The 12359-nt window shown below is 37.3% G+C and overlaps 1 protein-coding gene across 1 annotated transcript in view; it reads left to right on the forward strand.

Moving 5' to 3' along the window:
• USH2A (usherin) overlaps nucleotides 1-12359 on the forward strand; it is a 770355-nt gene that overhangs the window by 380055 nt on the left and 377941 nt on the right. The window contains exons 32-34 of the mRNA XM_067729757.1: nucleotides 4030-4189; nucleotides 5751-5922; nucleotides 11140-11287. Of these exons, the coding sequence (XP_067585858.1) occupies nucleotides 4030-4189; nucleotides 5751-5922; nucleotides 11140-11287 (480 nt within the window). The remainder of the gene's footprint in view (nucleotides 1-4029; nucleotides 4190-5750; nucleotides 5923-11139; nucleotides 11288-12359) is intronic.

A 12359-nucleotide genomic window follows, 5' to 3' on the forward strand; every position in this document is an offset into this window, starting at 1 on the left:
TATGTTTGCAGATGACATGCTACTATATGTAGAAAATCCTGAAGATGCCACCAAAAAACTATTAGAACTAGTAAACGAATTCAATAAAGTTGCATGATACAAAATCAGTATATAAAATGCAGTTGCGTTTTTGTACACTAAGAATGTATATGCTCTTTGCTCACTGTAATCTATACCCAGCACCCAGAGTGATATTCACGAAATCTATATCTGACTGCTCTGTTCAAAATCTTCTCGTGGCTTCCTAAGAAGGTTATCTCAGATTAAAACCCAAAATCCATACAAAGACTTATAAGGCTCATGTGATCAGGTCCCTTATTAATTGTCTGATGTCATCTCTTCTTTCTGCCTCTGCTCCAGCCTCACTGGCCTCCTTGCCATGTCCATTCTGGGGATGTTCCTCCTTTCAAGTCTTTGCTCTCCTTGTTTCCTCTCCTGGAATGGTCCTTTGCTTAAAATCCCCACAACTTTTACCCTCACTCCTTCCAAGTCTTTGCCAAAAATATCATCTTGCTGCTGTGGCCTCCACTGTTTCTTGCCTTTCTTTTTCTTTCAGTTTTATTGACATATACTTGATATACAGTACTTCATGAGTTTAAGGTATACAGCATAATGGCTTGACTTACAGGTATTGCAAAATGATTATGACAATAAATTAGTTAACACCGCTGACTCTCGCCTTTAAAATTACTGAGCACTCCTGATTCTTCTCTCTCTGTTCTTTGTTTTCTGTGGCACTTTTCATATTTTATAGCAGGAACAGCCTTAAACTCTGGTCAACATTCAATTTAAAGCCACTTTTTTTATTGGCGTATAATGGTTTTACAATGTTGTGTTGGTTTCTGCTGTACGTTGAAGTGAATCAGCTATATTTATACATATATCCCCTCCCTCTCGGACCTCCCTCCCACCCCACCCCTATCCCACCCATCCCCTATCCCACCCATGTAGGTTGTCACAGAGCACCGAGCTGAGCTTCCTGTGCCTTATAGTGGTTCCCACTAGCTATCTATTTTACACATGGTGATGTATATATGTCAGTCCTAATCTCCAATTCATTCCACCCTCCCCTTCCCCGCCACGTCCACATGTCTGTTTTCTACGTCTGCATCTCTATTCCTGCCCTGGAAGTAGGTTCATCTGTACCATTTTTCTAGATTCCACACATATGCATTAATATATGATATTTGTTTTTCTCTTTCTGGCTTACTTCACTCTGTATATCCGAAAATGCAACAACTTGCTCACCCATAAGTAGTCTGGGGTAAACCCTCACTATGAATGGAGGACTTGACAAGATTTGGTATTTTCTACTTCAATCCTGGGTCACCAGTCATACCGGCGCTCTCTAGCAACATGGCCCTTCTAAGCATGCTCACTTCCTCATCCTGGTCTCCCCCAGTCCTGACTGTCATATACACGGATGCTTCCCAATCTATGGAGGAGCTTATTTTGTCAGAGTAGAATCCCGGCACAGACAGTAATCCTGGAACTAATACAGGAAGATACTCCCATTCTGGGTGAGTTTAGGAGTTCCTTGATTAAGGTCACCTTCAAAGCATGGAGGCTGTAGTGTAAAAGAGAATGGGGCATTCTATGATAAGGAGATACTTGGTATGGTGATACTATGATGATGCTTTCTGACCCCACCAGCTCAAGATAACTAAGGACTCCCAGATACGCAAGTCTGCCCCACATACGGGTAAGGCTCAGACCACCTTTGAACGCTACGACTTCTTCACCACCTGCAAATTAGGTAGCCAGATCCCTGCCTCCACAAGCTAGAATGCAAGAAAGCAAGAAAACTGCCCACCACAAAGAGTTCACTGGCAAAAGAGCATTGTAGCATCCAGTCAGGTTTGCAGCTGACCAAGACACTCTGGTATGGCTGGGAGAGATTCTCATGTAAAATATTCCAAAGTCACTTGGAATCAGCCCCATGGAATACAATTTCTTGCTGGGGCATGTCCTTTCAGAGAAGATTGTTGTATTCTCATATTCAAATACTACAGCTTTTCCCTAGTTGCACTGACTTACCCATCTGGGATTCCCCCTTTCCCCTAGGCTCTGTGTCCTCCTTGGTTTTGCTCCTGAAACTGGCTTTTGAGTCAAATCCCCAGCTTCCCTTTCTCAGGAATGCAAGGAATTCAGACAAGTGGGAGGGACGAGAGGCTATGGTCACCAAGTTTCTGAGAATCAGAAGGAGAAGATGACGAAAACAGGGAAATGACAGATATAACATGTTAGCATATTAACACATTATAGTTTTGGCCAAGATTGGACCTGCTAGTAGGACATGTTTTGTGCCTGAAGTTATCCCACAGTAAATAATAGTTTGCTCTCTTTGTAGCATCTGAGGCCACTGTTCTCTTGATTTTTAACTTTATAAGTTTCATAGAATGTTTCTCCAAATGAAAGTACCCCAGTTCTGTCTAATTTGTGCACACAGGGCGTAGCTGTTCCTGCCATCTCTCAGAAGTCCCTGGCAAGCCCAAAGTGTTAACACCAACTTCAAAGTGTCCTTATAACTTATCTTCTGACCCCATTGCCTGAGGGTGCCCCCCCTTAACTTGATACCATCAAGTACTTGTAGGATAAAGTTGTGAAGCAAACAAGCCTTAATCAAAGCATTGCAAGTCTCTTCTTGATAATCACCTTTTGTTCTAGAGTAACTATGTTTAGTGTAAAAAATGTTTTTGCCTTTCTTCTGATGGCCTACATGTTTAACCAATTGATTATACTTTGCATGAAAATCAAAGTGTTCTCTTCCCAGTTTACTTTTGCTGTCAGTGCAATGCAGTATCTATTTCCCTGAATTAGGCTGCATTTCATTCATCTTTTAAACATGAAATTGTAATGGTTCAAGGTTAATGATCTTTAAAGAAGATGTGTTGCTTACATTGTAACTACCTTATTTCAAAAGTATTCCAGAAAATAATGATTATTTCTAGTAGTATAAAAATGTGACTGATGTTTAAATCTTGGTAAAGTTGACTGAACTTCGCTTAGATTCATTCAACAAACTAATTATTGTGTACCTTTATAAAAGGAGTGTTTGGGGTATTTTAGAATTAAATTAGTAAATTACAGATTAGTTTCTTTTAACACAAGGGAATATGGTATCCATTAGAGAGGCAGATAGGTATAAAGTACCAGGGAAGTTCAGGGGAGGGAGAGATTATGCTGGCTAGGGTACTAACCCACTCTCTTGATCAACTATACCTAGCTCAACTATATCTAGATCATCTCATTCATTAATTCTTTCTTCATTTATTCAAACATATATTCGAACCTACAGTGCTCCAGACATTGTGCTAGGTATTGAGGATGCGAAATGAATATAGCACCATTGCTTCCTTTACAGTGTCCAGTCTGATGGATCAGATAGTCATGGAAACAAATCATTATGACACAGGGTTGTAAGCGCTATGCCAAAGCATGTGCGAAACCCTGGGAGACAAAGGAGAGGATGATAGCTCCACCTTGTGCCAGGGGTCACGGCCCAGTGCGTTTGGGAAATCTTAAGAAAGAAATTGTCATTTGCACTGAGCCTGGACAACTTGAAGGTCAAATAATACGTAGTTGGTCAGGTGGACAGGAGAAGAAAAAAATTCAACAAAAGGAATTACAAGAGCAAAGTCACTCTTATAAGCTATCTATTTGCATTTCAAAAGCCAGACCTGTTGTCTTCAAATATGTCTTTAAAATAATTTAAATGTCTCATTTATTTTTGAACAGAGCCCTTGAACTAACTCTAAACTCAGAAAATGATTTACCTGGTCACAGACAATCAAGAAAACAGTCAAATTTGTTCAAAGAAAAAGTTTGACTGACACTTCTCTATTTACAACTGACCATAGTATGTTTAAAGGATAAAACAGCCTATATTTTATTGCTATTGATTTGTATGTCTATTGATTCTTATTTTAAACTTTAACAGTTCTAAGAAGTAGGAAAGTAGAGAATAAGTGAGATCTCCTGAATCAAAATTATGACGGTAAATACATTCTTGTTTCCTCCACCCCCTAGATTTAGTGGCCTTTACGCCCCACCAGTTTCTACTCAGTGCTTGCACATGTGTGGGATGTACAAACAGTTCCGTGGTCATACTGTACACGGCACAGCTGCCACCAGACCATGTGGATCCCCCAATTCTGACCGTCCTGGATTCTAGAACTATATCCGTACAGTAAGTAGAAATGTTGTCACTGTCACACACTGGTTCATGCAAGAATCCCAGTGAGTTCAATCAAGGGAAGGGTTTGTGACATAAAATTAATTTTATTGTGATTAAATGCATAGAGGTGATTAGTTCAGTGGTTCTGGGAACCTTTGATTATCACTTGCCAACTTAATTTCCATTTTGTCTTTATGCAATCAGGCTGAGCTACACATGTATGCAGATTCTGTGCAAACTTCAATAAGGGAAAAACTGACCACTTACTTACCTTGGGCTTTTTATATGTGAGGCATTATTTGCAATGTTTTGGAATTAGAGAGCACAATTATATTTCTTCTTTTTTTTTTTGCGGTATGCGGGCCTCTCAATGCTGTGGCCTCTCCCTGCTGTGGCCTCTCCCGTTGCGGAGCACAGGCTCCAGACATGCAGGCTTAGCGGCCATGGCTCACGGGCCCAGCCGCTCCACGGCATGTGGGATCTTCCCGGACCGGGGCACGAACCCGTGTCCCCCGCATCGGCAGGCGGACTCTCAACCACTGCGCCACCAGGGAAGCCCATATTTCTTCTTTTTGATTACAAACTAAGACTATCTTGTTCCCCAGCATTTGAAGTCAGAAAGAAGCTTTCGCATATTGGCACGTTCAGATTATTTTTGATATTACTGATCCATTTGCTAATACGTGAGGTACAAGGTATATTGCAGTACTGAATTAAAACTCAATAGACCTCTCTTCCCACTAGCTAATACTTGGTCACTTTCATTGCTCTTGGTCTCTGTTTTCTCATCGGTAAAAGAGTTTGAACTGAAGAAATTATGATATTCATTTAAGCTGAAAAACACTGTGATTTATATCCCATTGTTCCAGGTCTATACTCTTCCATTGGCTTTCACAGCGTCCCAAGCTGAGCCCACTTTATTTACCTTAAAAGATTTCCCACTATGATAATTATTTCTCAATTTACCAATTTCTGTCTGTTCCATGACTTGTCCTACTCATTCCCACTGACACTTTGTAACCCTCATCTGGAGTATTTTTCCTTCTGCCTACCAATTCCCATCCATCTATCAAGTATACAATCGTATGTATCCAGGCAGTGTGTCACCTCATTCAAGAAGTCTTATCTGAGTACTTCAGCCTTTCCAATCTCAGCTTTTCTTCTATAGTTGCATATTACCTCTATGTTAGATTGCTGCATTTCTCAAGACAATTATGGCTTGAAAATTATGCAATTATCTCTCCCTCTCATTTCTCAGAAGTTCTCAGTACTTTTCCCAATTCTTGTTCTATGGCTTAAGCTCAAAATCAAGTGCTCACTCATACATTTTTGTATTATTAGCTAATTAAAAATATAAATAACTAGAGAGCAGGTACTATGTCATATTTTTGTACCATTCAGAATAGACATTTAATGACTACTTGGGTTTTTTAAGTGAATCACTTTTGAGCTCTCAGTGTGTTTCTTTACAGTGGCATAAATCCAAGTTCATATGTGTCCTTTAAAAATCCCGCACATTTCAGATTGGACTTGAAGGTATGATGATAATAATGCTATATTTTTTCATTCCCAGGTGGAAACAACCAAGAAAAGTAAACGGAATTCTAGAGCGCTATGTACTATATATTTCAAATCACACGCATGATTTTACAATTTGGGATGTCATCTATAATAGTACAGAACTTTTTCAGGATCATGTGCTGCAGTACCTTTTCCCTGGTAATAAATACTTCGTCAAGCTGGGAGTAAGTTCACTTTACTTTTATCAGTTTCTCTGTCCCCATCATTCCCCTTGCTGCTTCCCTTTCTTTTGTCTCATCTTCTCTCCATGCCTCACTTAAAAATAAACAAAACAAAATTCTCTTGTATTGCTATTTACACTGAAATCTCACTTCAAATACAAAGTGAAAATTCTGCTGATCTGATACCTACATATTTATTTTATATTATGCCAAACAATAGAATAACCATCTGAATCAGTAGGTTTTTCCAAATCTAATTTGGGATTATCAGAAATTATTTCTTTTTTATTGTTTGTAGAATGTCATAATTGTTGAGGGCTTTTTAGAAAATGCTTGGATTAATAAAGTTATTTCCCCATGGGGCTTGTATTCATTTGAAAAACAATGTGCAGTATGAAAATATAGGTCTTATATTTTTAAATGAAGGTTTAAATGACCCCCAAATATTCTTGATTATTATTATATCCTGGTTTACATTACACTTCTGTCTCAAAAGAACAGTCACTTAATAAAACCCTAGAATCAACACGGTTTAGACAGGCGATAGCATTTTTTAATGCAAAATAGCACGTTTACACAAAGGTCTTTTAAAAGACCTTGATATTACTGTGGAATTTATACTCAGTAGATCCTTTTGTTTTTTGATGAAATATAATCTTTTTTAAGTTTAATAGCACATCTGAAAATAACTGAATATAAACATGAGATTGTCCCTATTTGTTTTAAACACACTCTTCATTTTATAGTAATACCTATATAAGGATATTTGCTTTGATAAATGCCATAGAAAATATTCTGCTCTTGATTATGAATAAATTTACATTTATGTAGACACTGTGTATGCATTCATTTCACTTAACATGCTCTTGAATGCTCTAAATATTATACCACAAGAAAATAAACTACATTCAACTGTTGCTGTCTGACCTGACACCATCAAACAAGGGCAATCAGACAATGTTAAAAATCCTGTTCAGAACTGGCTTCATGTGCCTAGGTGTTCAGCACGCAGATGGGTTTCTGAATCAGCGATTGGATTACTTACCTTTATTACCCAAGATATAAGAAGTGTATGAACTTGCTTTTCAAAAGCTAATACAGAAATCCACACTATTTTCAAAACAGTGGTGATATCAAAATAAGAAAAGTCCCTATGATTTAGAAGCAACTAAAATTAAACAGAAATTGTGTTGCTCTTGGTTTGGATTAGAAGGAAGCAGAGGATAGGAGACAAATTTCTACTTCCAAGGCGATTTTTAGGCTATTCTGCGCAGTCAGTGAAAAGCCACCTGAATCTTCTATGTTTTATAAACCTGTAATACCTTGAAAAATAAATACCACTAGATTGGGAGTCTGCTCTCTTGAGTTTTAATTCAGATTTTGCCACTAACTGAATGACTTAAGACACATTCACTTAACTGCACTGAGTCTTAGGTTCTTCAAGCCTAAAAGTAAGACTTTGAATTAAATGATTTTTAATGTCTCTTTGAGCCCTAAAATTCTATGATGCTAAAAAGGTGACCCCAAATAATATTTTGTGAAGTCGAAGGAGACCTGTCAGCCACTGAATGATGTTGGTGCAAGATGTCATAAAGACGTGGACGTCTTTGCCCCAACTCTTGTTAGGGAAGTAAATTTGCTCATATTATTTTTGATTTCACTGTATTTGTTAGGGCAGAAAATACACTGATACATCTTCAGGAAGTATTCAACTAAAAGGTTTTTTACTTTAACTCTGTTAACCCATAAATTTAATGAACCAGAACGTTTTAGGTTCATCTTGGTTAATTGAGGAACTCGTGTATATTTACAGTTTCAACATAATAACTGGCTTTCAAGGTCATGAGATTAATAGGTGGAGATCAGGTTCTCAGCCACGTGGAGTTGCCTCTTAGCATGCTAAGTGCTAAGGAACAAAACGTACAGATAACAAAGCATTTAGGCAGACATTAGAGAAAAATACATGGGCATTCCATATGATTTACTCCAGACTGGAGCAGGTGTGTTACTTCATGTGGTTTCGTGTAATTTCCCCTGTTGCCTGCATTAGAAACTCCTAAAGGGTAGAGACTGCATATATCGGCGGAGTTAAACAAGGTTTCCGGAAACTGGAAGCTCGCAAACAGTTCTTGAAAGAATGAATGAATGAGTGAACACTGAGTACATTTATTTCATAAAGAATCTGAGACTTCCAACGTGAATCAAATAACTTGCTGTAAAATGTCAGAGTTAGGGACTGTGTGGTTCAAAATACAAGCTCTTTGTCCTAGAAGAAACAGTATAATATTTTTTTCCACTCAACAAATGGTATTGCAAAGTGTGGTAGCTCCTGGTTAAGATAATAAGCCAGCAATTAAATAAGGAAGCTTGTAAGACAGGTATCGATATATGTATGATTTGATAATATTCATATTACTTTGATCGTTTGATAAATTCATATTAAAAATATTCACATTTGCCTCTTGATGAATGTTAAGTATATTTCCTGGAAAGGTTCTTGGAACTGATGAGCTTTAAATTTTCTAAAGATCATTTCTAGATAACATGGCCTTGTTCTTTTTCTTCATACTTTAAAAATATGCTGCGTTCTTAACATCATCAGACGCTACTTATCTGAAAACAACCTCTTAGAAAAGAGAATGCTAGTTTTAGGTGTTCTTAATAGTCATGATTTCAAAAATAATTGATACACTCTTATTAGTTATGCATTTTACTGTACCAAAATTGAATCTCCTATTTGGACCGGTTACTCATCACTTCAGGGTGGTAGTATGACTTCTCAGTTTAAAACAGTATATTTGTAATTGATAAAAGCTATACCCAGAAGCAACTTTAAGAACATTTATTACCTTATTGAAGGAACTAAGATACTCACCCCACTCACCTAGCGCCTCTAAATGCATACAAAAAGAACGTGGGAAAAAAAGAACAAAATAAAATATGTTGCAGGTGATTCTGTTGTTTCAGCAACCCCTTTGTAAATTTGGGTTCATTTACAAGGAAAATTCTCTCATAAACTCCTCGGACCCTTAAAAGGCTTTTTATCAAGTTGCTAGTTTATGGGTCTTCCATGACACAGCCCAACAAACAGTCCTTCCAAACCAGAGGATGTCTTTATTTATTCCAGAATTCCCCATCCCATAAAATTCTCAAAACGAAGTAAATTTTAATTCACGCTCTGTTTTAAAAAATACATAGTGAAATGTCACATAGTACATACAGTATTTCTCTGGGAGAGATGGCGGGGGGAATTCTTAGGCCACAAATAAGAAAAACAATAGTGACAAAGAGACTATCAGAATTACATCCCAGTGTGGTTTGAGTTTCAGCATAACATGCTGCAACATTTTTCCCCTCCTAAGGAAAAAAACATCTATGAAATGCCAGTGGATGGATTTATCTGTCTCTAAGGACTGGAAAGTATGCTCCTTTGAGCATTTTCCTTCGATAATTCAGCTGTCTCACACAGCCTCTTTTCCTGCCACGTTTTCTGGTGGACTTTTAGCACGTTGGAAATTTTTTTTTTTTTTAATTCTTCTGTTTTAACGTTCAGGTAGTTATTTCTTGGGCTAATAGCAACATGTCCTAGGGCTTCAAATCAGGAGCTCAATTGATTTCTCCTCATTTGCCAAGATTCTGTTCTCAGGAGGAGTATGGTTTATCTCTTACAGAGATATGCACATGCCACAGCTGAGCATTAGAGGAAACCCGCAGAGGTTAATTAGGTCCCCAATCTTAATGCAGTTTCATGCCCAGGCCACAGTTTAGCCCATCTGAAACTTGCTTAACGCTGAGAAATTATCCTGAAGACATGGGTTACTGTTGTCTTCTTACAATAAGAGGTAAAATTGATCTCCGAGTCTATGGACCATTTATTGTTACTTAGAGGGAAGAATTTGAAGCTCTTTTGCAGCAACTTTACAAGTAGTATACTTCAGTATAAGAAAATACCTTTAAAATCAGTCAGCTTTCTTCTATCTTTAGGAGAAAGAATACTAACTGCTTTAAGTATCAAAAGGTCATTCCTTCAGTATCAAACTGGAAAGCTTGGTACAGGCCCGAAAAAATAGAGAGGGCTTTCGGTGTTTTACTATTAGTCATATCTACCTTCCATGAAAATGAACTGAATAAACTGCCTGCCTTTTACATTGTCCTAGGATTTCGCTTCATTTTCTTAATGCTCGTGGTAAAATGTAATGCTTTTTGAAAGATCTTTGCATCTTATTGTGTAAATTACAGTTGTAACTTAAAGAGGTACTGAGCAAAGCTTTAGCGTCGTTTTCAAATAGCTGCGTTATATAAAGACAGAATTGCTGATATTTACTAGCAGACATAGGCTGGAAAAACTGTGTGCATGTCTCAATTTCCTGGAGAAGTGCTTATCTCATATGTTAGGTAGGGGTGATGTTTTCCTCACATGCTGAAACATTTATTTGGAATTGTTGGCAGTTTATGATGGAAATGTACACAGAAGTTTCTGAATATCCCTAATATCCATGAATCCATTTCTGGAACCCTCCCTCCTTTGGGAATTTGGGGGTTCTGTGAGCATTTTAAGTTTGTTGGCCACGTATTGAAGCTCAGTTCCCCCGGCACGTAAGTAAATGACTTGACCCTTAAAGCCAATGAACGTTCACTCAACAACTGCTTTGTTGTCAATTTATGAGAAATATTGTTTTATTCCATTTCACATTGTGTTCTACTTTAAACGTATTGCTCATGCTACAGTAAGTAGCGATTATATTTTCTGTGCTCTTTTTTTTTTCTAGGAATCACTTGTCCTGAAGTAGTCTTCAATCTCTAGTACTTTTCTCATATGGTGTACACAGTTGTGTGTGTGTGTGTGTGTGTGTGTGTGTGTGTGTGTGTGTGTTTAATTCATTCGAAGAACCTTTGTGTGAGGATAATTTCATCGTGGCTATTCACACAGTCAATATATGCCCCATCTCTAGGCTCTAACTTAGGACGTATTCATAATCCATATATTCTTTCATTCTGGGTTATTGCTTGATCGTTGGAGATGGATGTCTCGTGTCCTAAAAAGCAAACAAATTAAATGTCAAACCTCAGCAATGAAACAAATTTATTTGGGGGGTGGGAGGTTAAGAGAGCATTATTTTGAAGGATCTGGAACTCTTTATGGTGAACTCTCTTTCTTCAATGCTCATCTAAACTTTGGGGCCCCAAAGTGAAATGTGCTCTTTTTGTCTCTCTGTCCAGGCTTGCACCGGGGGTGGATGCACGGTGAGTGAGGCCAGCCAGGCCCTGACTGAGGAGAGGGCCCCCGAAGGCGTGCCAGCCCCCAGAGTGCACCCGGATTCACCTCACTCCTTTAACATCTCCTGGACTGAGCCTGAATATCCAAATGGTAAGTGAACTCTTTTAGCCTCAAGTTAAAAAGATGATTAGCAAAAGTAAATTAATATTCTAAATGGCAGCTTATATGTGGTGCTTAATTTTTAATGATCATTTTAGCACATAAAATACCTGAGATAGTATCATTGTCTGTAGTTTAGGAGATTGTGGTTTTTAGGTTAACATACAATTTTGGTGGCTCAAAAGTGCTCCCTTTTGATAGTTCTTATGTACTGCATCTTATGGTTTAATATGTTCTGGGAGAGGTGAAGAGAACAAACCGGGATTCCCAAAGAATGGCCTTGTGAGAGTGACATTATATTTTCAATGACTTTTTGTTTTTGACTGTTATTCATTCTTTCTTAGAGAAGTAGGGAGATAGAAAGTTCGTACACATACTGTATTTCAAACTGCTTTTGCTTTAATAAGTTTATCTTAAAAGGGACCATTTGGAACTCTGTATTTTTAATATGTTATTTATAAATAGTTCAGCATGCATACATTAAATATATATTCATTTATTCTTGTTTAACTTGAAATGGATTGTATATATTTCTAAGTGATATGTGTATATATCACATATATATGTGTATATATACACATATATATATGTCTTTGAATAGTTTAGAGAGTTAGGTTAGCCAATTAAAGTTTGCTAAAATAAAATCTTATAAAGAATTTGTAGTAACTTGGGACAGAAATTGCTTTATTCATTTACTGGAAATATCTTTAAGTTCCATATAACATAGTGTCATTTTTCCACACTGGTCAAGCTTACATCACGTCAAATTTTGTTCCTCTTTAAGACAAATATCAAGAAGACTTTTAATATCATAGAAACTATTTTAGGAAACTCATTACTGAAAACTGAAATGGCCTCTTTTAGCATAGCCAGAAAGAATGAAAGAAGAAGAATTACAATTTTATTAGTTTGTCTTATGTTTACTATGATATTAATTACTCCAGTCATCTCATTTTAATTAAACTTTTGGCAAATGCATGAGATATATTTGAGGTAAGGGAGAGTGATCTAGTAATTACAGTGAGTGATTATCTCTGCTGTTGAAGTTATCCCTGAACTATTA

The sequence above is a fragment of the Pseudorca crassidens genome, chromosome 2 (genome assembly GCF_039906515.1).
Source record: "Pseudorca crassidens isolate mPseCra1 chromosome 2, mPseCra1.hap1, whole genome shotgun sequence".
NCBI classification, from domain to species: Eukaryota; Metazoa; Chordata; class Mammalia; order Artiodactyla; family Delphinidae; genus Pseudorca; species Pseudorca crassidens.